General features: G+C 36.6%; 1 protein-coding gene across 1 annotated transcript; it reads left to right on the top strand.

Moving 5' to 3' along the window:
• The first annotated feature begins 857 nt into the window (after positions 1 to 857).
• LOC142349417 (uncharacterized) lies at positions 858 to 16,793 on the top strand. Its single transcript, XM_075400957.1, has 6 exons — positions 858 to 1,043; positions 9,466 to 9,699; positions 10,376 to 11,215; positions 11,621 to 11,811; positions 12,233 to 12,444; positions 16,688 to 16,793. Exons 1-5 carry the CDS (start codon positions 911 to 913, stop codon positions 12,401 to 12,403), a joined length of 1,569 nt encoding a protein of 522 aa, XP_075257072.1. The 5' UTR covers positions 858 to 910; the 3' UTR covers positions 12,404 to 12,444; positions 16,688 to 16,793.
• The last annotated feature ends 7,782 nt before the right edge of the window (positions 16,794 to 24,575 follow it).

Below are 24,575 nucleotides of genomic sequence, written 5' to 3'. Positions count from 1 at the left end.
TTCCCGTTACAGCCCCCCCCCCCCCCCATTATTGTATAATTACCATGATTGGGAGGCTATAGGTTATCTGACCACTAGGCTGGGGGGCTTTTAAAGGAGAAAGCGCGCAGCGAATTCACCTTTAAAACCTGTCGAATTGCAAACCGCCTAGAAAATTTAATAAATTTAAGTGAACCAGTTGGATTGAAAAACCGAATATTACGAACAATGTGGAATTTTTTCGAGAAGAAATTTTCTGAGCGAAATATTTGCACTTGGAAATTGCTCTGCGATTGTCAAAACTGTAGAAATTATTGGTCAATATTTTAATTTGATGACTGGGACCCTTCATGACTTAGACCCTTCAGCACAGCTGTAAATCCGCAACAACAACAATATAATGGGAAAGACTCCAATCATGGTTAATGTACTTTAATGAGGGGCTATAATGGGAAAGACCCAATAAAGCTTTGCTTTCATCAATTTTAGCGAGTAAAGATTTTCTTGTTCAGTGAATAATTTAAATCTCCAATCGCCGAAATTCCACTTAAGTCAGAAAAAATAAAATTATCTTTGAGTAACATCATTTATCTGTTTTTCTTGCTAATTCTTTGTTATATTTTACAGAAAAGAACTGAAATGCAGTGCCATTTCATTGGGAACCGAAAATTTCAACTTAGTTGAATACAATTTGTTGAAAAGTTAGAAACATTTTCAAAAAGTATTAAAGATCAATTCAAAAAGAGCGAGCGCGTTTCGGAGTTTCTTAAATATACCACGCCTTTAGCCTCTAACTCTTGGCTTCATCTATATTATTCATAAATTTGATTGATTGATTCCTAACTTGCACAGCGGTAATTGTTAGTGTGGGTGGAAGGGTATATTGATATTAGTTTTTTTTTCAGAAATGATTTTGAGATTGGTTTAAGGAATGGAACTCAGTAATCCATTCATCCAGCTTGGCGACCACAAGCAATGTTCTTTTTGCCAAGGCTTCTACGAGAATTCACATGGACAACCTGTCTGCAACACTTGTCATTTATTTCTCTTTTCTCTAGATCCAGGTAATTTGTGAACGCCTTAATTTAATTTGTCTCTCCAGTTTTTCATATAATACGTATTTGACATCTTAGGTCAGGGTACTGATCACAAATAAATTACATGGCATCGAGCAGCTATCAACAGTAATATGCAAACCATATTCTCCTTTACGAGCTCGCACATTAGATAAATTCTGCCCTGTAATTCAGTTCCACTTCAACATGATCTAAGTGGTAGAATAGAGCAGTGCAGTTATTTAATATTAATAGCCGGCCCTCATCTCTACTGGCTATTATAGCGCTCCTATGTTTTTAATTGGGTAATCAACTTCCACCCTGGGTAACCCCTCCCACCTGCCACCAAATCAAAACGTTGAACACCATGAAAAGGAAATATGAACGAAAACCGAATCTATCTCTCCTATTGAAAACGAAAAGGAAAGAAAAAGACATCAAAGACTGGATGTTAAGTGACCAAACTGCATACGAAGAAAAACTCTTCAAAGGAAAATGTATGTACAATTCCCTGACGAAATGTACTACACCATCACTGCAAACGGACAATCCCAGAAGATAATAGCACATACCGACACCAAGAAATGCAATTTGTTCTACGACTTCTTCTCTGATGTCTTCATCGACAAAGAGCAAATACAGCAAGAACAAACATATCCAAAATCAAAGCTCTTTTACTTTACCATCTCCGAAATCGAAGAAACCCTACGTGGCCTCCAGATAAACAAAGCATGTGGACCAAATGACATTGGTAACATCATTTTAAAGAACACACTAGCGTTACCGAAATCCCTAAACTAGTCTTCGAGACCAGCCTAAACAAAGGAAAATTTCCCATTAGCTGGAAGATCTCCGAGATCACACCAATATACAAAAACGACCACGCTGACATATCACAATACCGTCCAATCAACTTACTCAAAAACGTGTCCAAGGTCTTTGAGAAGATTCTCTTCGCCAGGATGTACCCCCCGCTCGAACACCAACTCAGAGACGAACAATACGGCTTTCGACAGGCACGATCAGTAGTCCTGCAACTGGTAGTCTTTCTAGATGAGATTTTCAACCGCATGGACAACAAAGAATGCGAAGAAATCCTAGCCCTATATATCGACTTCAGCAGAACTTTCGATAAGGTTACCCACCAAAAACTCATATCCAAGCTGGGAGACATGTGAATTGGTGGGAAAACTGCTCGCAAGCTACCTGACAGACCGACAGGGTTAAAATTGGACAACAGAAGTCTGAAACGTCCAAGGTCAGCAGTGGAGTACCACAGGGCTCAATCCTGGGGCCTTTAATGTTCATCGTGTACATCAACACCTTACCCGACTGCGTACAAAGAACACCCGCATTTGGATACGCTGATGACTCCAAAGCTATAACATCAAGTCTCCAAGAAGCTGATCAAGCAGCCAATTCCATTCAACAATGGAGCAACGAAAACGATATGGTTCTTAACCTGAACAACAGCAAAATCCTGTCAATCAGTGGTGAAACCGCAACCACTGAAGAAAATCAAAGTCTCGAAATCGTGAAAAACCAAAAAGACCTTGGGGTAATCATGTCTTCAAACTTATCCGGGGCTGAAAAATGCCGGAAACGAGTTAGCAAGGGCTGGGTATCCTTCTTTGCACTAAAGAGAAACTTTTCACCCTTCGCAAACCTGCCAACCAAGCTATATGGTTTTATTGGTTATGTTGTACCAGTACTCACGTATGCATCTCAGGTGTGGTACCCCTCCAAACTTGAGTCCAAGGCACTCGAGAGAGTACAAAAAACAGCCACCAAATGGATATGCAGTTCAAGGGACGACTACAGAACACGACTAACCCGGCTCAATATACTCCCCATCTCCATGTACATGGAACTACATGATCTCCAGTTTCTTCTATCTGTCATAAATGGAAACTACAACATCAATCGTGCGACGATACCCAACTTTAAATCAACAGAAACGAGACAAAGCAAAGAATTCGAAGTTCCGAAACACAGACTTAGAAAATGCGACGAAAATTTCTGGACCCGAGTACCACGAGACTATACAACAGAGAGAAAAACGACTGACAAACCAGTGAGCAAGCTTCTGACGCAAATGTACATGACCTTATTTCACAGACGCTATAATGAACTTGATAGCTGCAGCTGGAGAGTCTTGTGCAACTGTGGAAACTGTAACCCCCTTATAAAATTGTGCTAGATGATAAATGAAAGGGTTAAACACCCAAGGGCGAGACCCTAAAGCGTCTCCTACTACTACTACTATTGCTCTCAAACGAAGTTTGTAGCAATTATATTAGTCCTGTTGGTCTTTTTTAATGCGACCTACTTCACGCCCCTTCAAATATGCGAAAGCTAACCTCACTAAACCGGGGCTAACAACTGACACAGCCAACTCTGAATTTCCGAATGAATTTGAGTTGTCGTTTTCAGATTCGAAGAGCAGTAATGAAGAAGTTAGCGGCTTTTTTGCGGTTCAGAGCAGAGACAATGTAGACTGTTTTTTTTTTTAAAAATTTTGAGAGAAAATATTCTGAGAGATAGCGAGAAAAGTAGGTGTAAAAATTTTATTGGGCGAGCAGACTTTTTGATCACGTGCAGCATTTTTAAAGATTTTTTTTCACTCCTACGTTTTGTCGCAAATAGGTTTTTTTGCGGTTCAGAGGAGTATTGGAGAAGTCTTTTTGAGAGAAAAATTAGACTAGGTTTCATATTTTGCTCTGCGATTGTCAAAACTGTAGAAATTATTGGTCAATATTTTAATTTGATGACTGGGACCCTTCATGACTTAGACCCTTCAGCACAGCTGTAAATCCGCAACAACAACAATATAATGGGAAAGACTCCAATCATGGTTAATGTACTTTAATGAGGGGCTATAATGGGAAAGACCCAATAAAGCTTTGCTTTCATCAATTTTAGCGAGTAAAGATTTTCTTGTTCAGTGAATAATTTAAATCTCCAATCGCCGAAATTCCACTTAAGTCAGAAAAAATAAAATTATCTTTGAGTAACATCATTTATCTGTTTTTCTTGCTAATTCTTTGTTATATTTTACAGAAAAGAACTGAAATGCAGTGCCATTTCATTGGGAACCGAAAATTTCAACTTAGTTGAATACAATTTGTTGAAAAGTTAGAAACATTTTCAAAAAGTATTAAAGATCAATTCAAAAAGAGCGAGCGCGTTTCGGAGTTTCTTAAATATACCACGCCTTTAGCCTCTAACTCTTGGCTTCATCTATATTATTCATAAATTTGATTGATTGATTCCGAACTTGCACAGCGGTAATTGTTAGTGTGGGTGGAAGGGTATATTGATATTAGTTTTTTTTTCAGAAATGATTTTGAGATTGGTTTAAGGAATGGAACTCAGTAATCCATTCATCCAGCTTGGCGACCACAAGCAATGTTCTTTTTGCCAAGGCTTCTACGAGAATTCACATGGACAACCTGTCTGCAACACTTGTCATTTATTTCTCTTATGCGAAAGCTAACCTCACTAAACCGGGGCTAACAACTGACACAGCCAACTCTGAATTTCCGAATGAATTTGAGTTGTCGTTTTCAGATTCGAAGAGCAGTAATGAAGAAGTTAGCGGCTTTTTTTGCGGTTCAGAGCAGAGACAATGTAGACTGGTTTTTTTTTAAAAATTTTGAGAGAAAATATTCTGAGAGATAGCGAGAAAAGTAGGTGTAAAAATTTTATTGGGCGAGCAGACTTTTTGATCACGTGCAGCATTTTTAAAGATTTTTTTTCACTCCTACGTTTTGTCGCAAATAGGTTTTTTTGCGGTTCAGAGGAGTATTGGAGAAGTCTTTTTGAGAGAAAAATTAGACTAGGTGTCATATTTTGAGAGGAAATATTCTGAGAGATAGCGAGAAAACTAGGTGTAAATAATTTGTTGAGCGAACAGACTTTTGATCACGTGCAGCTTTTTTTAAAGCTGTTTTTTTAAAAGTCTTGACTCTTACGTTTCATCGCAAATAGGTTTCTTAACAAGTGTTAGCATGTTATTGTACGCACTGATCCATTTTTGACCATTTTAAGTGTTCAATAATTTTTAAGATAAAATTTTCACCTATTTCATGAAAGTTAGCCATTTTGGAATTTTTGTTTTAATAGTTTTTGTATTATTGCTCTTTGTCTAGGGAGTTTTGTTATAGTAGTTAGTCTTTTTGTAGTTAAAGTTACGTTTTCACTTGATGGGAATCAGTTTTCTGTTGCTTTTGTTTTTCTGTTGCTTTTGTTTTTTGATTAAATTCGGCTAATTTTTGACATGTCCTTTTTTGATGTTTGCCTCATTGTTCAGTTTTTTTTGTTTTTTCAGAAAATTGTTTTTATACAATCGTTATTAAGCATATTTTAAGGGATGTTTTTACTGAAAAGAGACACTTTCTTATAGGACAAAGTATTTAAATAAATGAACCGCTTTAGGTTTTTCTCATTTTGCTTTTATAAAAAAATTTATGGATTCTGGATATTTTGTTTGTCCTGTGAAGCGTTGGTAGTCACTTTTTGACAACACATGGCATGAGAGTTGTGTTGAAAAAAATCTTTTTAAGTGAACGAAACTTTAGTCAACAGCGGCTTTTTCAAACTTAGTGTTTTGCTTCAAAAGTTGGGATAGTTTTCATGAGTTTTGAGTTAATTGCGAGGTTTTTCGATGATGTGTGAGCGATTTGTGGGCGAGTGTTTTGTTTTTTTGAGTTTTAATTAAGAACTCATGTTTGCTGTCGAGTGTTATAAATTTCTGTAGAGTCGAAAGTTTAGTTTTTGGCTGTTTTCTGTTGTTTGATCTAAGATTGCCTTTTTCTGGTTTTCTCCGGTTGGTCTTATAGGTGATAGGTATCTCAAAGGCTAAGTTTTTGCTAAAGATAACTTTGCCGGGTATATTTACTTTTCCTAGTATCTTTATTTTCCTTTTCCTAAATTGTGGGACCTCCTATAAGCATTGGTATTTTTTGGATCTTTCTCAGTTACTGCCCTCCCCAGTACGCTATCCGTCGCAGCTTATAGAATAGATGCCACTAAATAGTAAATACATGTCGTATTATAGCACGCGCGATTGGGGAATGGGCACTCTTGTGTAATTTTCGAGATTAGAGCCACGCTGTTTTCGAGTTCTCTGAAGATTTGAACCGTAATAGTAATTCACGGAATTTCTAGTACCGGACAAACTTCAATGCTTAATTTTGACAATTGATTTTAGTTGCTCTCAAACGAAGTTTGTGGCGATCATCTTAGTACGTTGGTCTTTACGTTGCCCTTGGTATTTTCGTATGACAGTTTTTCGTTTGACCAACAACTATAGGTGACTTATATGATAGTCTGAGAAATGGGATACACTAGTAAAGACCGTAAGCATCAAGTCACCGAGCTCCAAAACTCGAACTAATCTTCAAGTGCGCGACTATTATGGGTTGCCCAACGTTCTTCAGAAATTACAAGGGATAGTGAACTGTGGATACATATTAACTTTTCGACTATGATCTGGCACACTAACTTCGAATTTTTTAAAACAATTCCACTGCTTACCTGCACAAAAAATCGTTCTTTTCAAAAGTCTTTTGTTTCGAACTCCCGCTATGATGAATGCTTTCGGAAAAAGATCAATCAGTTTTGTAATCCCTTTCGATTGGAATATAATACCTTTGAAATAAAACTTATACGAAAATGCCTTTTATTTTGAGAAATCTTTTGTACAGCATTTTTGAATAAATAAATAGTTCTTAAACCAATAATTGCATTATTAAAAAGCTTTCCTAACATCACATTAAGCAGACAAACAATAGTCAATTATCTCTGCTTCAGTAAGAATTGAAACGGTAAGCTGTTTGACGGTACCGCTGTTCCTCACCTAACGCATTGCTCAAATGTTTTTTTTTGTCGAACCGGAATATTTACAACGATGAAGATTAGACGTTGAAGTGCAACTGATAGCCTGGCAACATGCCAAACATTTTGTATCCGCGTCGTCCTCTTTAGACAATACGGTCTAATTATTACCGAATATACTCTAATCAGAAGAAATCATGAAACTTTTTGAGGAGTGATGTTCCCCGGTGGCATAATGTATAATCCATTGCTCTATATAGATCGCTTGTTTATCTCATCTTTTTGAATTTATGTCAAAATTTTCACAATATCAGTTCCTCGAAACAATTTTGTCCTTTTAAAGAAATCCAAATTAATTTTCCAATGTTTGAGACAAAAAAGTAGGTTGGCTATTGTTTGACATACAGATGTGCAAGTTGTTTATAGCAGTCATATGATTACCATGTTTGTGCTTTTCCTAGTTTTCATCCGGAAATTGAACTTGCATTGGACAAAATTGTCATGTTTTTTTTTGCAGGATATATTTTAATGTTTTACAATACGGTGCTTCGTCGAGAAATCTAACAACACCAGTAACAGTTAGTAACACAGCTCTTTTTATCCCCCACTACATTTCCTCCTGCAGCTGCACCTATACTTCTCTCCCACCTCCCCCGCCCTCTCTCCGCAAGCCGGTTTTTGCGCAGGTGTGAGCCCTTTGTCCACCTTCTCTGCTTCCACCTACGCCTACCACCTCCACTACCTTTCCGCCCCCATACAACTGCACCTGTCCACCCACAACCCTCCCCCCAGCCGCACGTACTCCTCAACAACTCCAGCTTTCACTTGTGCCCAATACTTACATCCCCCTTTTGCTATGACCGGTGATGTCATGCTCAGTTTTTGGTCATTCATTTATGCAATTTGTTGAATGAATTGCGTGCGTAACGTTTACAGTTTGTTGTCTATTCGTGTCACTTTTTTTCGCTTAAATGGTTTTCGCTTATTTTAATGAACGATGTCATAAAAGTTATCTATTTTCAGTTGAAGATTATTCGGAGACCGCTTTATATAATAGTACTTTATATTTGGGTAAGTTTGTCTGAGAAAAGTGCAGGGGATCCTGAAAATGACAGGGTTCAGACGTGGGGTGTGAGATAAAAGTGCAAAAAATTTAAACCTTTCAGGTTTCTTCCTTGTAAGGTTTAATTACTCTCGAGCAAAGTTTCAAGCAATTAATGCAAACATATTGGTCTTTTTACGACTCGAAGAGGAGTATTCAGATTCTACAGGTTCTTTTTAGCTGACTGACACAAGTTTGTTCATGAATTAAACTTTTGACTTTTGTTTTCGAGCATTGACTTCTATTTCAGAAAGTTGACTTCTGTTTTCAAACATGGGACTTTAACTGTAGCTTGGGTACGAATGTATGGAAATTAGGAACTGCTGGTAATACTGAAGGTCAAATGGTCATTAGTAGAAGTTTTCTTCCCATAACAGTTTCTTCTCCCTATTCAAACTACAGTCACCACCCACCTACCTACCCCCATCTTCACCCCACCCAATCTTCCCCATTTACGCCCCACCTCCACCTAACCCCTTCACCGCCTACCGCCTCCACCCAAAGAAAATACCCCTTCCAGCTACACCTACCGCCGCCCCCGCCTACCCAGACCCCTAAACTAAAAGCTGTCTTCATTTTTAAAAATCATGTCTACAGTTTCATTAAGCCATTAATTTCTTGGTTATTTTTTTCCTTGCTATTTCGTATTTTGTTAGGTTAGTAATTTGTTTGCACGACTCTTCGAGTCATTTCCGGTATTCTACTGGCTATACTTTTGATTCAAAATCTTTGATTCACCGTTATGACTATTGTGCTCTTGACTTCTATGTTTTGTGTGATCTAAATTTCTTCCATTTACAAGTGTCAGCTGCTGCACTCAATTGGTGGCAGCTGACTACTAGAAGTCAAATGAATAGTGCGCCGAAATGGTTTTATTGTTTTCACTGTAAAATTCATTAGTGTTCATAAAGGTATATAATAACGTCTGACTCTAATGAAACCCCCCCCTCCCCCCGTAATGAATAGCAGTGAGCCAGGCTGTAATAGATTCGAGCTCCCTCTAGTCTTTTGAGAGCAATTCTTCCGACGTTTGTCGGTTGTGTTTAAATTTGTTTTCCGGGCTTTTCAAATTCATTTTGAGAATAGGGGAAGTAATTTATTGCTCTGCAACAAAGGTTACATCAATTATTGTAGTGGTGTGGGTCTTTTTCTACTGTACCTGTTAACAGTTTTCTTGCTTGGCTATTTTTGACTTTTCGAGTAACTTGACTTGAACTGGAGTAACTTTTCGACTTCTTTGACTTGAATGGTGGTACCTTAATAAAAAAAGTTATAAAAAAATATATTTTGGTTTAATTTTTTGCTTTTTCATCTCATTAATTGCTCTCAAAGAAAGTTAGTGGCAAATGTCTCGTTTTGCCCTCTCTCAAACCCTCGCCGGTCGTTGAGAATTCAATTCCTCCGACATTAGTAGGTTATGTCTGGTGGTCCACCATGTTAACGTATACTTTGGAATGTCGATGCGTCTAGTGGTTTCATTTTTACTTTTAGGAGAGTTGGAGCGCTCTTCTGGAACGGAAGATGATCAGAATGGAGACGATGAGCAGAGTCTTGACTCTGGGAACGAAGAGCCAGTTGACCACCCAGAGCTAGAAACTGGAGGTGACCAGGAAATAGCAGTAATGAACGGGGATGGACTAAACACTCCACATAGACTGAGCAACACCAGCGATCAAGTCACCCACCCCGCCAGAACATCAAGCAACGCAAACACTCAAGATAGTGGTGAGTTCTGGTTTCGGGCGGTTGAGCACTCAAATGACCTGTTTAAAATTTTTTGAAACAATCACGTTCAAGTTTTAAAATGACAGATTTTCCTATACAGTACCAGATTTTGAAATTTGCTAAGTGCCTGTTTCAAGCAAAGTAACGTGACTTCGTTAGTTTTATGCAATTCGGACTTACATATCGATTGGCTACGCGCTTCTCGACTAATTCCATGTTTTCTCGGTGACTTTATCAAAGTCAGGTAACAATAATTATACTAATGAGACGCAAGTGATGTCAAATCAGAGATGTTTAACGCCCTTTTTGATATGCATGAAGTGATAATGAAATTCGCGCGTTATCCTTTTATATAATGCTGCCCTTCAAGAAAAGTTCACAACAGGTTTATAGTCAGTCGTCGCATTCTAATTAAGCTTCTTGAAAAAGAGATAGCTCTCTTTGATATATTGGTCGAGTTTCTTATTGGTCGAGATTGAGAGTGCCGTCTCCAGTTTTTATTTTTTCCATCGTTTTCTTGATGAAAGTATTTTTTTGCTATTTATTAGCAATTGGCCAGCTTTGTTTTTTATTGTATGTTGATTGCCTCTTTTAAAAAATTTACCGATTGTAAATTTTGCAATTAAAAATTGGCTTTTTGTTAGAAATCAATATATAGGTTGGAAAAATGTTACAGTTGATGTCCTCCCAAGTGCTCAAGAGGAACTGAACAGAAGAATTCGAGCGCTATCTAATTTTCGACCATTCAATATCACAGCACCAGCAACATCTGATCACCATGATTGCCATTTTACATCAGGCGTGAGAAACGGGCCTCTTAAATGTGCAACCACGAGTCGACTACCCGAGGAGCTCCTTGTAACTAAAATTTTTCCACATCTAGATGATATTCAGCTATTCATGTGCAGTAGAGTGTGCAGGCGCTGGAAGAGGATCATTCTTTCCCTTGGCCTTCCTTGGCATACTTTTGTAGCAAGCCGGTGGCCTCTGTTCTCTCCTAAGTATGAAGTAATGGACTGGTACGAAATATTTGGACGATTAGTCGATTCAACATTTTGCCATCGATGTCTTTGGTCCATAACACCTTTGGAAACAACAAGCGCTGCTGTTTTCTGCTCATCAAATTCTGTTGGCATGAGACATGGTCAAACTTACAACAATTCGAATGCCAATAACCAGATTATAACCAATAATTACCCTCAGGGAGTAAACAGAGGATGGTCGGTGCCGGCAGCAACTTTAAATCAGAGCCACGCTACAACTCCATTGACAGATCACAACAATATAGCCAATACGAATAACAATCAAATACACCGGAATTACCGCCCTACTAATTTCACTCATTCGATGTCGGCCGGGTTCATTTCGTCAACTCTGAATTCACGGGTGGACCAGGACTCATGGCGGAATCGGCGTCTGATGAGTGAGTTCCAGAACCTTAAGTGTGACCCCTTTCTGGGCATTGACGCAGTCAGGCTGGATCCTGGAGGGTACCTCTGGCAGGCATCAGTTGAAGGTCAGCTGACTTGTATTTAGTTAGTTCATCTTTATTAAGATCTGAAATGTTGGATTGGCATTTGTTTCGAAAAATTAGTTGCTGAATGTCACCTATGAGCAAAGCATCCTCAAGTTTCTTTCAGGAATCATTGTCTTATCTTGTTGATTCTGCCCGCCCAACTGAGGGTATTTAAGTGAGAAAATTGGCATTGCAGTTTTGACTATGAGCTTTGTGGAATTTTCTGAAGGCGGAAATTTTTTTGATCATACATACATTGCGCTAACTAAAGTAAAAAATGTTTGGTCGGAGCAACTCCCTAAGTTGAATTTCTTTCAAAAATCAATTAAATTACTAACGACTGCATGTCGTAAACAACTAAACTCAGCGTCATTCCTCTTCGTGATTTTGTGTGTGTGTGTTTAGGCCCAATAGGGACTCCGTACGAGGGTGGTGTGTTTTTTATCTTCATGTTCATCCCAGAGAACTACCCTCTGAAGGCGCCCATTGTCCGCTTTCAGACCAAAATCCTCCATCCTAATGTCAGCTTACATGGCGACATTGGAATTGAGTCCATCGGTGGTGCTAACTGGATACCCACTCTAACCCTGTCCAAGGTACCTCCTCAAACAGTTATCCTATCTGCCACCCGATATTTTATCATGCAATTTTCAAAGGGTTTCGAACGGGTTTCAAGACGTAAACAGTATTGCAATACAGATCAATTTTAGCTGACACTTATCTGTGAAATATCACAGAAGTTGCTCGTTAAATGAATAAATTGATCTTATCTTCCGTTCACTGCGAGAGTCCCCCCCCCCCGGCGTATTTTCCAACGTGGATATACTTTCTGCTGGAAGCTTAAATGTTCCCCTTTTTGGTGATATATAGTGATATTTAATTGCTCTTTTCATAGAAGACATTGGCGAGCTTTGAAACTATTCACCTCGCCGTGTAGCAACGGGAGTCAGCTTTGCTTTCTATTTCAGCAAGTTTAGACTCGTTCCTATGGTTACCTGATACTCGTGTTTATTGCAGGTGCTTCTAAGCGTCCTCTCGCTGCTGACAGACCCCAACTGCGAGATATCCATGAACGCAGAGGCCGCAAGGCTGTACAGAACAGACCAAAGCAGATTCAATCGCCTGTCCAAGATGTTCACTTACAAATATGCAATGGTTGATTACATCAATACCAAATCTTCTCTCTAATTGAATGTTGCCTCCTATCATTAATTTATGATGCTATTGTTAATAGCCGCCCTCATCTTCTTAGCCGGCTATTATAGCGCTCTTTTTTTTTACAATCCAAGAATTGGATTGTATTGGTGCTCTGTCTTTTTACAATTCAAAGAATTTGAATTGTATTGGGGCGCTGTCTTCTTACGACTCGAAGAGGAGTATTGGAGAAGTCTTTTTTTTAATCAATTTTATTGGAGTGATTTTTGAAGCGGGAAATGAAACGCGTGAAAAAATTTGGAGTGATTTTGGCGCTGAACAAAAGTGAAGAGCGGAGCGAAAAGAGAGTGGTTTTTGTTCATACCGCTGTTTTTGAGAGAGCGAGAAATTGAGGTGTGAAAAAATTTTCTCTAAGCGAGCGAAATTTTTTTTGTTCACGTGCGGCATTTTAAAGCAGTTTTTTTTTCATTTGTTTTAATTAAGAGGTTTGGTTATGATTTTGTTTTAATTTTAGGCTGGTTTTGGTAGTGTTTTGAAGGTTTCAGGAAATTAAAATGAATTTTATGATAATTCGGAGGTTTTTAATGTATTTTGCTTATTTTCGGGCTAATTTTTGCGTTTTTTTTTTACGATTTTGTTTTACGGGCTCAAATGGGTATTGAAGAAACCCCTCCTACTTGAGCAATTTTATGATAACAATTGGTTACAGTTTTTGTGGGTAAGAATCACTTTTTTGTTGAGAAATTTGACCCAAAAAGGCGAAAATTGGAACTGTTTTTCTTAATTTTTTGCAGTTTTTCGTTTTTTTTTTCTGTTTTTAGCTAAGTTTCTTTGCCTCTTATGACTTGCCTATTGTTTTGCGAGCATCTGGATAACCTATTGGCTGAGGGGATTTTTTCTTTGGTTTTATATGTTTTTGAAATATTAAAAAATTTAGTTACTTTTTCCAGTTTTTCAGTGAAAGTTATTTTTAAGAGCTTTTTTTTCATAATTTTAGCCTAGTGTTTTTTTTCAAAAATCACATAAGTGGTTTTTGTAGGTAATAGTTGTTTTGATGAGGTTATTTTGGCAGAGATAGTTTTTTTGGTATCTCAATTTATAACAAAATTTGATCAGATTTTTTATCATATTTTAACAGATTTGATTTTATTGTTTTTACTGTTTTGTTTCATGACTTTGTTTCAAGATAATCATAAGTTAAGGAAGGCAGGTTTTGTTTGTTGAGTAATTGGATGGCGTTTAAATGGATTTTCACTTCGAGTCGTTTCCGGAATTCTTCCGGCTATGTTTTTTTTTTAAGATCTTCACACATTTTCATGATTTTTGAAGTCAAATTGGAGTGGTGATTTTGGACACGCCGAAACAGGAAATGGAGCGAAAAAGCGAGTGGTTTTGCGGCGTGAATTTTTTTCGATCTAATTTTCAAGTAGAGTGAGAAAATGGTGTTTCAACAAAAATTCGATTTCTCGGTAGTGGTTTTTTGTTCACATGCGGCAATTCCACCCTGATTTTTACTGTTTTTTTTCGATTTTTTGGATCGGATTTTTTTCTAAATGGTTTTCCCAATCCATTCACAGCTCATTCTAGGCCTAGTTTTTTGTTTGAATTGAATTTTCATTTCTCGGTAGTGGTTTTTTGTTCACATGCGGCATTTTGACATTGATTTTCTGTTTTTTTTTCCTATTTTTATCTTATTTTTTTTAAAATGGTTTTCTCAATTCACTCATAGTCCATTCTTGGTCTAGTTTTTCTGTTTAGTCAATGAAAATTCTTTGAATTGTACGCCAGGACTTGTCTTGCTATGTTTTTTTATTTTTGTAAGATGTTTTCACACCTTTTTTCATGACTTTGAGCTTTCAAAACGGGATAAACAGGTAAAGCTCAGCGGGCATCAAGTTTCATTAGAGGCCCTTAGCCGCGTTTAGTAGTTCTTCAAGTACTTAGAGTTGTGAAGCTACTGGGAAGGCCGTAATTCAAGGTTAACAGGTCATTTTCAGAGCCCAAGTTTTTGAGCCCAAAATGTTGCAATTTTTTCGTCTTTTTGGATTCTTTGTTGGACCAGTCTGAAATTGAGGTTTGTAAATGTTGGTAAAGGTCTTTTGCAAGACTTGCAAGACGTAATTACTGTTTATGGCCTTTTTAAGAGCTATATGTATTGCTAAACCAAACATTAACACGGTAATTTTTCTTAGAGTTTTAAAATTTTTTCAAGTTTTTTGAATATTTTTGTTGTTTCAGCTCTTGGTGTCACAATAACAGGTTATTTTATAGTTTCTAGTGGTAATAGAATGTTTTTCAACTTGTCGAATTTTACCAATTTTTTTGATAAAACTTGCAGTTTTTTTCAATTTTCTGACATTAATTGTCATTATTCAAGTTTTCCAGCTCCAGGGGGCAAGAAATCTTGTCTAGGATTTGCTAATAGTTTACTGCAAAATTTTTATTGGCCATGGCATAAGCCAATTTTTTCAAATTTTCGAAAATTGTGGTCAATTTTTAGGTTTCTCTAACCTGAACAGCCAAAACATTTCCTTTAGGTTTTGATAATAGGTTACTGCATAGTTTCTAGTGGTAATGGGGAATGTGTTTCAAGATTTTAATTTTTACAAATTTTTGCGACTTTCAAATTATAATTTTTCTTTGACTTCCTGAAATTTTAGTCTGTTTCCTCAGTGGCCAGGGGTTTGCTGCTATTGAGTTTGCTATTATGTTATTGCAGAGTTTCTAGTGGCAACAAAATAGTTTTCTGTTTTTTAGATTGCAAATATAACTAATTTTTTAAATAAAGCTTGCAATTTAAATTTTTTTGATTGTTTTCAATTTTTTTTTGAGTTCTGAGTTGTTTTCTGAGTTTAGCTATTTTTATTGGCCAACGAATCTTTTTATATGTTGCAGATGAGTTACAAGACAGAACTCCACAGAGAGAAAATGAATTTGAAAATTTTTTCCAGACACATTTTTGAAAATTATCTTTAAATTTTTACTTTTCATTTGAAGCATTTTTCACCCTTCTTTTTGAAGCATTTGTCATTTTTTTTCGAGATTATCTACCTTTAGTGTCAAATTATTCTCTTTCAAGTCTTTTGCGTGAGTTAATGACTATATTGCATGGTGTCATAAGTGGCCTTCAGGTTAAAAGCTTCAAGAGTTTTAGGAATAATTGTTTTTTTGTTTAGTTTGATTCTTTTAGTTTCTCAACTTTCGAGATTTCGTCTTTTTGGCTGGGTTTGTTTAATTGATCTGCTGGTCAGGTACATTAGGCCTGTTTTTCATTCAATTACTTGGATTGTATTTCAGGACTTGTACTGCTATGTTTTTTTACTTCGTCGAATAAAAAAAATGTTTCGCTTTACCTCATTTTGCCGCTTTTTCAACATTTTGCGTGAAATCTTTGCGGCTTCTCTAGGCTAGTTTCTCTCTTCTCTCATTCTGCTAAAAGTGATTTTGAACATCAGTTGCTCAGCAAAGCAATTCAAAATGAAAAAAGTCAGAGGCAAAAACGAAATCAGAAATAGAAACGGGATAAACCCATAAAGCCCGATTTTAGATGCCTGTTACTCGAACTTTGTTCTTAGTTACCCTCTCTAATGCTAATTGGTATTGATACTAGCCCCTGTGTGGTTTCACTACGAAACAGGAGTATGTTCACCTCCAAAATTACATCAAAATAGTTCGCACTTCAAAATTGTTTGTACAAATTTTTTTCTCTTTTTCAATCCCAGTCTTGATTATGGGAATCAACGACGCTATTTTCCGGCAATCTGCCGGGTATTAATAGCCGCCCTCATCTTCTCAGCCGGCTATTATAGCGCTCCTATTTTTTTTTACTTCGTCGAATAAAAAAGTGTTTCGCTTTACCTCATTTTGCCGCTTTTTCAACATTTTGCGTGAAATCTTTTTGACTTCTCTAGGCTAGTTCCTCCTCTCTTCTCTCATTCTGCTAAAAGTGATTTTAACATCAGTTGCTCAGCAAAGCAATTCAAAATGAACAGAGTCAGTATGGAAAATTGAAGTCAGAAGTAGAAACGGGATAAACCCATAAAGCCCAATTTTAGATGCCCGCTATTTGAACGTCGTTCCTATAAGCCTTAGTTACCATCTCTAATGCTTATTGGCATTGATAGTAGCCCCTGTAGCCTCTCTCTAAGAAACCGAAGTACGTTATGTTTAACTACGAAATGTCATCAAAATAAATCGGACTTAAACAATGTTTTTGTACAAAAATCTTTTTTTTTCAATATCTTCTATTCTTTCAATCCCAATCATGCTTATTGGAATCAACGGCGGCTATTTTCCGGCAATCTGCCGGGTATGTTTTGATTTGAATCAATTAAATTTAGTCTGTAAAGTGGAGCCAAAACTTAATGCAAGTAGTTTTATGCTGTTTTTATTTAGATGCGCCAAAAAACATTCTAAAACAAAACTTTTTCAACTACGTTATGTGTCAGGGTAATGTGTAAAAATGCAGAATATACATATCATAATCTCAACTATGCCACTCATTGTCAGAAAATGCGAACGCGCTTTAGTACTGTCGGCAAAGCCTACTATGTATGGCTTGGTGTTGATGGCTGTGAAGCCATTTGGGCAGATGAAGATCATGTTGATGTCGTTATTTTTATGAACCGAGAACGAGCATTGAAGTGGGAGAAATTCTTGTCAATTAAAGATGACATTGGAGTGCTCTCCTAAGGTTTTCCACTGTTACTGTTTTGAGCAAAAATGGCTTGAATAATTTTTTTGGTACAATTATCTGGGAAGGCAACAATATATACTTTTAAATTGGCAATTTTTGGGGTGATAAATTTTATGGTTAATGTTAATATCTAAACCAGCAGACCGAGATAGACAAATTTGGACCCACAGAATCGTGTCTTCAATCGTAACATCAAATGCAGCGGGTCGACTCGATTTCATGAGGAAGATAACTCCTGGACGCGCATTGGTATCAAACAGCGTTTCTTTTCGCTTTCTCGTTTTTTTTTGCATAACTGGGGATAAACTCGCAAATATAAGCCAACTGTTCTTTTGGCGCGTTTTTGAGAAGACCTCACTTATGACTGCGAGTTTTAATTGCTCTTGAATGAAGTTCATAGCAATTATTGTAAACGTGTCTTTTTTATGCAAATTTTTTGCTTGACAATTTTGCGCTTTTCTTCTAGAATATTTTTTGACTTCTCAAGTGACTTTTTCACGCTTTCGTTCATCATTTCAGAGTGATCTCTATTGCTCTTACTCCGAAGTAAAGCTTGTTGCTAATATATAATCGGTTGCAGTATAGCAAAGCTTAGTGACTTATAGGGCAGCGGTTAGTGCGGGTGCCTATGGACGGGGAGGTTCAAATCCCGTTCGGGACAAGGGTTTTTGCACTCATAAAGAAAACTGGATTTAGGCTACAGACCCTGAATTAAATTACCTCGCCTGTCGTTCAAGAGCAATTCTTCCGACATTTGTCGGTTTATGTTCTATTTTTGGACATGAGCTTCTCTCTTTACTTTTATGTGTATTGAGCATTGTTCATTTTTTAATAGCCGCGAAGCGATAGTTGAGGCTATTATTGGCCTTCTCTTGGTTTATTTTATTTCGTCGTCAAGATTTTTCTTAGACCATATGACGTCATAATCACTTCAAATCTGCTTTTTGTCCATTCGTTCATGCAATTTCAACTGAATTGCGTGCGTGACGTCATTTTTCACTCTTAGTGGAGCGAGTTTTTGGTCACACGTGACTTAACTCACTCTGAAAAATGACTTCCTCTCACTAAAATTGACTTTTCTTTACTTTAATTCAAAGAGATAAGGTCAAGTGACTGCATATCACTCTATTAAAAGGGTATTTAAGAGCAGCTAATAGAAACAACAATAAGTTATACAGATTCTTAATCAAAATTTAACATCTCAGCCTTTAATGAAAAGACTAAATTTATTTTTTAGTCTGTCTTTTTTAAATCTTTTCGACACTGCAGATCTACAAAGCTATTGCGGCTATTTTCTGGCAATCTGCCAGCTATGTTTTTTAATTCGACCAACTTAAAAAGTTACATTTTTCTAATCACGTTTTACGCTGAATTTCAACGTATCTCAAAGTGCATCGTCCTTATCAATTGTATTCTTCATTGTGATTTCTGGCTGGATCTTTTTCGAACGTCAGTTGTCGCTATTGTTCCCCCACCCATAACCCATCAATTCTATCCCTTAAAAGACTTGCATAATGCGTAAAAATTTAGCTTGACATGCAACACTTAATACCATCACAGAATTGTTTAATTGCTCTCAAACAAAGTTTATAGCATTTATATTTGTCCTGTCGGTCTTTTATATGCGATTTTTCGCTTTAACAATTTTTGGTCTGACCCAAAAACGGGATAAACAGTTAGCGCCCAGCGGGCATTAAGTGCTCTTGGAGCTTTTCAACTCGCAAGTATGCGATTCACAGAAACTTTAGCCATTGACAAAGCCAACTGCTCGCCGGTCGTTTGAGAGAAATTTGCCCGACTTTAGTCGGTAATGTTTAAAGAATCCTTCTTCATTTGGAGATCTACATTTAATGTCAAAGTGTTAGGAGATAATTTATATCAGTCAATATTCACAAGTTTATTCTAACAGAGCATTTTTGGTGCCTGAGAGTTACTGAGAAGTTTACTGTTCGACTGATTGTAGATGTTTCGCTGCCTTTTCTTTCGAGTTTCTTTTAAAGTTTAATTATTTCATGCGTGTTTTTTATGTCCTCCAGTTACAAAATGTGTTGTTTTGTAGCACCTTGCTAGTAGAAATATAGCACGCGCGCCTTGGGGGGCTTAAAAGTTGGTGCTCAATGTGCTGGGGGAGGTCGAAACAGAATAATTCCGGTACCAAAATTCGACTAGTAGTCAAGAATTCTGCGGAAAATCACAGCAAGCTTAATTCTGAACTTTTGTTTAGGCTTCAATTCTCAAAACAACTATTAAACAGTTAATTCAAAACATTTAAATGTGTCACGTCATTTGTTTGCTTTTAAAACAAGGTTCCCTTGTTTTTTTTCCTTATCCGTGTGTCACGAAGTAGTAGTAGTAGTATCAATGAATGGTGGTAGATGTTTTCCAATGTTGGAAAGCTCAATTATGTTTGAACTTTTGTTTTAACTATGTAGTTATGCATTCTAATGGTTAAAACCACTTGTTTTCTTGTCCAAAAAAATTTTCTTGTCATTTTTGCTATTTTGAAAATAGATATGAAATTGAAATAGATATGAAAAAAAGATGAAATTGTAAATTTTTAAACATTTGGTTTTCCTTTTTTACGGCTTTGTTTTTGAGTGGCATGTGCTTTCTCATCTATCTGCTTTTTTATGTAACCACTGTTATGTTGACCTCTATAGAATGGTATTCGGAGAATGGTTTGATTAATAGTCGCAAAGCAATAGTTGGAGCTTTTATTGGCCTAGTCTTGGTTTTTTTTATTTTTACCAGGAGTATTGGTTTTCTTGAAGTTTTTCGTGCTGAAGGTACGTTTGCAGGTTTTTCGTTCAGATGGCCGTTTTATCTAAATGCGAAAGTGAGTAAAATTGACGGTTGAGCTATCTCTTTTTTAGAATAACGCTTCCATGATTCGTAGGTAATTCTTAGTCGTGTTTGTGATAATTTAAAAAATTTTGGCTTGAAGTCCGAAATTGAAAGAAAAATTTGTGAATGTGCTTTTCACAACATTTTTACATTATAGGCAAAAAATTTATTGATTCAAATTATTTGAATAGTTGAAATTCTGTTTTCAATAGTTTATATTGACAAAAGGATGATTATGTAATTTTACTGAACGTTCGAATCTTAATAATGAAATGTACTGTCTACTTAAACTTGCAGTTGGTTACATTATATTTTTTAATTATTATATTACTATTATAGTATTATGTCCGTGACTATTTTTCATGATTGTTGACTGATTTTTGTTTTCCGTAAACTATCTTGGTGCTTGTTTTTGATTGAAATGTTTTGCTTTTCGAGTTTTATATTTCTTCTTTTTGCACTAGTTTGACTGCAATTCAAGAAATTTATCTACAACAAGAGAGAAATATTTGATTTTTTTTGAAATGCTGTTACGCCACAAATAAAATTTCTTTCTTGAGACCTAAGTTTTTCTGATTTTTTTAACAATTTTTTCCCTAAGATTTCTATCTGACTTTTACTTTCCCAATATGTCAAATTTTGTGTTTTTATAGTTTTGTTTATCTTAAAGATTTTGGCTATTTTTCAACGCTATCAGATGTTTTTGAGCCTTTCTGCCTTTTGTCATTCATTCATTCATTCATACAATTGCGACTGATTTGCCTACTGTGGCGTCTTGTTTCACTCTTTTCTTTACCTCAGTTCAACTGAGAGTGTACCACTCTTATTGAAGGTTATATGAGGGCAGCTGATAGAATATACACAATCTCAGCCATTATAAAAAGAAGAGATACTTGTTTTTTGATCTTTTCTACAGAACTAGCGCAGCTATTTTGTGGCAATCTGCCATGTATGTTTTATGCTTTGCTTGTTTCTTATTAATATTTTCGTTTTAATAGTGGTAATAATTCTTGTTATGTTGAATAATTTTGTGCTCAAATAGGGTCATTCTTCCATTGAAATTGAGTGCCAGCTTTTTAGTTAATTCATTTTCTTTGAATTGTGCCCCAGGACGCGTCCTTCATATTTTTTATTTACTCAACCCCTTTTCGTGTTTTTGGTTTTGAAATCCTATACGTGGCTTGTAACGTACTCCTATCGACGTTTTAGTGAAATAACGTTTCGATTTTGACCATTTTAACGCTTCTCGGCAAACTTGAGATGTTGTTAATACGTTAAGATCGAAAAAGAAGTGAAAAAAAAAACGGGATAAACTGATGAAGCTCGAGGTCACAAAGTTGAGGTGCGTTGGTGTATGACAAATCTAATTCAACTTGGCATTGATACTAGCCCTGATATCCTTTAATTTAGAAGTTGTTTTCGACATAAGTGGTCAAATGTAGTAGTTCCTGTCGACCAGTAGCAGCTACGAGCTAATGTTCTCTTCTCCTATCACTATGCAAAATTTAGTGGGGTTATTTCATAGACTTATCTTCCATGTCAAATGAATGCATGAGACATGCAGTCGAAAAGACTCGTGCATTATCTTCCGAATGCATGAGTCTTTTCGACCAGTTACTCTCACGCTGATATGACTTTAACATCTCACCATCAGGTTTATTACGTGACAATAACTCCTTACCTAACCCTTTAACACGACTGGCTAGAACCAAGAAAACTCAAGTTATAAGCTGAGAAATTAATTGCCACTGTTTTCACAACCTGGAGAAAGGAGACCAAGTTTAACTCACACCACTTTCAATGATTCACCAATAACAGTAAATTTCAAAGTCAAAGTACTTGGTGCCATCTTTGATAGTATGCTCAATTTTTGGAGAACATGTAAGGAGCACCAAAGAGAAACAACAGAAGCACAATGACATACTGAAAAAGATTGATTATAGCGACTGGGGCTGCACAAAAGAGGCACTCTCCCTGATTTACAAAGTTACCGGGTGTAGCGTCATGAACTATGGTGTTCCCATTTGGGCTTCCACAATGAGCAATACAAACTGGAAGAAACTGCAAACACAAAATATTGCTCTTCAAACAATTACTGGCTGTGTAAAAATGTCTGACATCAATGACTTACAAAATGAGGGTAAAATGCTGCTTGTTTCAATTGACGCAGAATTTTTGAGCGGCAGTTAGCAGAGCCACCGTGCCGATCGCAAAACAACCTCTACAACCAGTTTCCGTAGTCTGAGACTGACACTAAATTGTTATTTTATAGGGACTGCGTGGAAAACACCAAAAATGAGCAAATAATTTGTAAAGAATACAAATATGCGCTCAAATGCATTCAACGACATGCGATCTGTACTCAGCTGAAAAAAGGCAGCAAGCAACTAGGAATACCTCCGCCAAAGATAGAAGAAAAAAACGGTGCCATGAATTGTACGTATCTGATTGGCACAAGTGAGGACTGGATACTGCCCCCCTTCCCACTGAACTCCTACATGAGTAGGATTTGTAGCAATGTTGATAACCGCTGTCCCAAATGTCATGACGTAAATCAAACTTTGAACTGCAGTAAAAACACGTAAAATTAATTGACTTATGAGAAAACCAGTAGAAGTAGCTTACTGGCTGGACTTAATAACATAACAGCATTTCACAGAAGATTCGCCCTTCCTTTCCCCCGATGGTACAACAACCTATTGCTTGCTATTTAGAAAATTTATAGTTAACTGCTGAATGCTTTTTATTTGTTTGTTTTGTCAAGGAGCCAGTCATTAGTAAATAGGGTTGGGCTAGCTAGAAATCTTTGTTGTCTTGATTTTCTTAAAGGAAGATATGTTAAAGAACGCATTTTTTGAGTAACAAAACTTGATCTTTAAACGTTATGTTAAAAACACTTTTTGGAATAATAAAACCTGATTTTTTGAAGGAAGATATGATTAAAACATGCTGTTGTGGTTTTAACAAAACCTGATTTTTTTCAAGGAAGATATGTTAAAAACACGCTTCTGAGAGAAAAACTTAGAAATCTGAAAATTTTTGCAATTTAATCACCGCTGATCAGTTAGGTCCACTCTTTTAGAAGGCAGATTCAGTTAACCGCAGTAGCAACTAATTCAAGATTGTAAATGATGATTCGATTTTTTTCTGTAAAAGTTAAAAAATTGTTTCAGAAAATGGACTCCTATTGCCAGGATAAAATGCGCTTTGTCCAGACAAAGACTTGAGTAATAGGAGCAATAAGATGGTAGTAAAAGTCACTCAGCTGTTACTGCTTTTTTGTATTCAAAAAAATATATTCGTGGCATATATTTTTTTGATCAATTTTCTAAATTTCTGAAGCCAGCTGCCATGTGAGTAGTTTTTAATCTCATATCAAAAATTAATTAAAATTTAGTCAGGGCTAAAAATAGGGGTGCTGGCTCGTGATTATTAAAAATTGAAGTACTGATCAAAGCTCAATTGGTGCATTCTTTAAACAAATTTGCAATTCTAATTTACAAAATGTATAAGTACTACGAAATACCAAAAATTCCGGACATTTATAACTCCTCGAAAAATTTGCTTGCCCTTCAATGACATTATTAATTTCTCTCGAATGAAGTTTGAAGTATTAAGTGTAAACGTGCCTGTCTTTTTACGACTCGAAGAGGAGGACTGGTATTCTACAAGTTTTAACGACTCGAGGAGTATATTTGTTCTACGTTTTTTTTTTTAAAAAAAAGTTGAAGCAAGATTGTTCATGACTTGAATTTTGACTTTCTTTTGGAACGTTGACTTCTGCTTCCGTACATTGGACTTTAACGGTCCTAAGTTTGTAATGTATATTAATTAGGAACTGCTGGTAATTTTTAAGGTGAGTCATTTGCAGAATATTCGATCCCATATAAGTCCATCCTACCATAAACTACTGACCAACCACCTGCCTATCAAACCACATGCCTAATCCCACCCTCGACCCCAATAGCTGCCCCACAACCCCCTAAAACTACCTAACCCCCCTCGTCTACCCCTACTTACCCCCTGGGCACCTATCTACCCATGCCCCCCCTCCCCCCAATACCTTACTACACCCCCTACTCTCTCCAACTACCTACCCTCTTGGTCACAATTTCAAGCCGCTGAACTCAATTGGTGGCTATTCAATACTACGAGTCAATTGAAAAATGCGAGAAAATTGGTGTCATTTTTTCACTTAATATCCTAATAGTGGTATATAGCAACCTCAAATGATGTCATTTGAAGCCCCAAGTTAACCTCTTAGTTAACCCTAGTTCGTAGCCAAGTTAACCCTCAGGCTACGCCCGTCCCTCCTGATGCAGGCTGCAATTGATTAGAGCTCCTACTGGTCGTTCGAGAACAGTTCTTCCGATGTTAGTCGGTTATGTTTTTAAATTTTAGGGGCATTGTTTGCTATAAATCATTACTTTCTGTATGGTTGAGATGATAACCATGTAAACGGACCATTTAAGATTTTAATTTGTACTTCGTAAAGTTGAACTAAAAAGTGATTTCAAAACGTTCGGTTTGAGAGTTCCTAGCCTAAAGAATTATAGTATCTGCTTAATTCTCAGTATAATTAATGCGCTCGAGGTGCAGCTTATAAAAATCAAAGTAACCAAACAAAAATATTAATGACAACAGTGTTTGCACAAAGTTATTGAA

The sequence above is a fragment of the Convolutriloba macropyga genome, chromosome 11 (assembly GCF_964194025.1).
Source record: "Convolutriloba macropyga chromosome 11, txConMacr16.3, whole genome shotgun sequence".
Lineage (NCBI taxonomy): Eukaryota > Metazoa > Xenacoelomorpha > Acoela > Convolutidae > Convolutriloba > Convolutriloba macropyga.
This window is presented reverse-complemented; position numbering and strand designations above follow the sequence as displayed.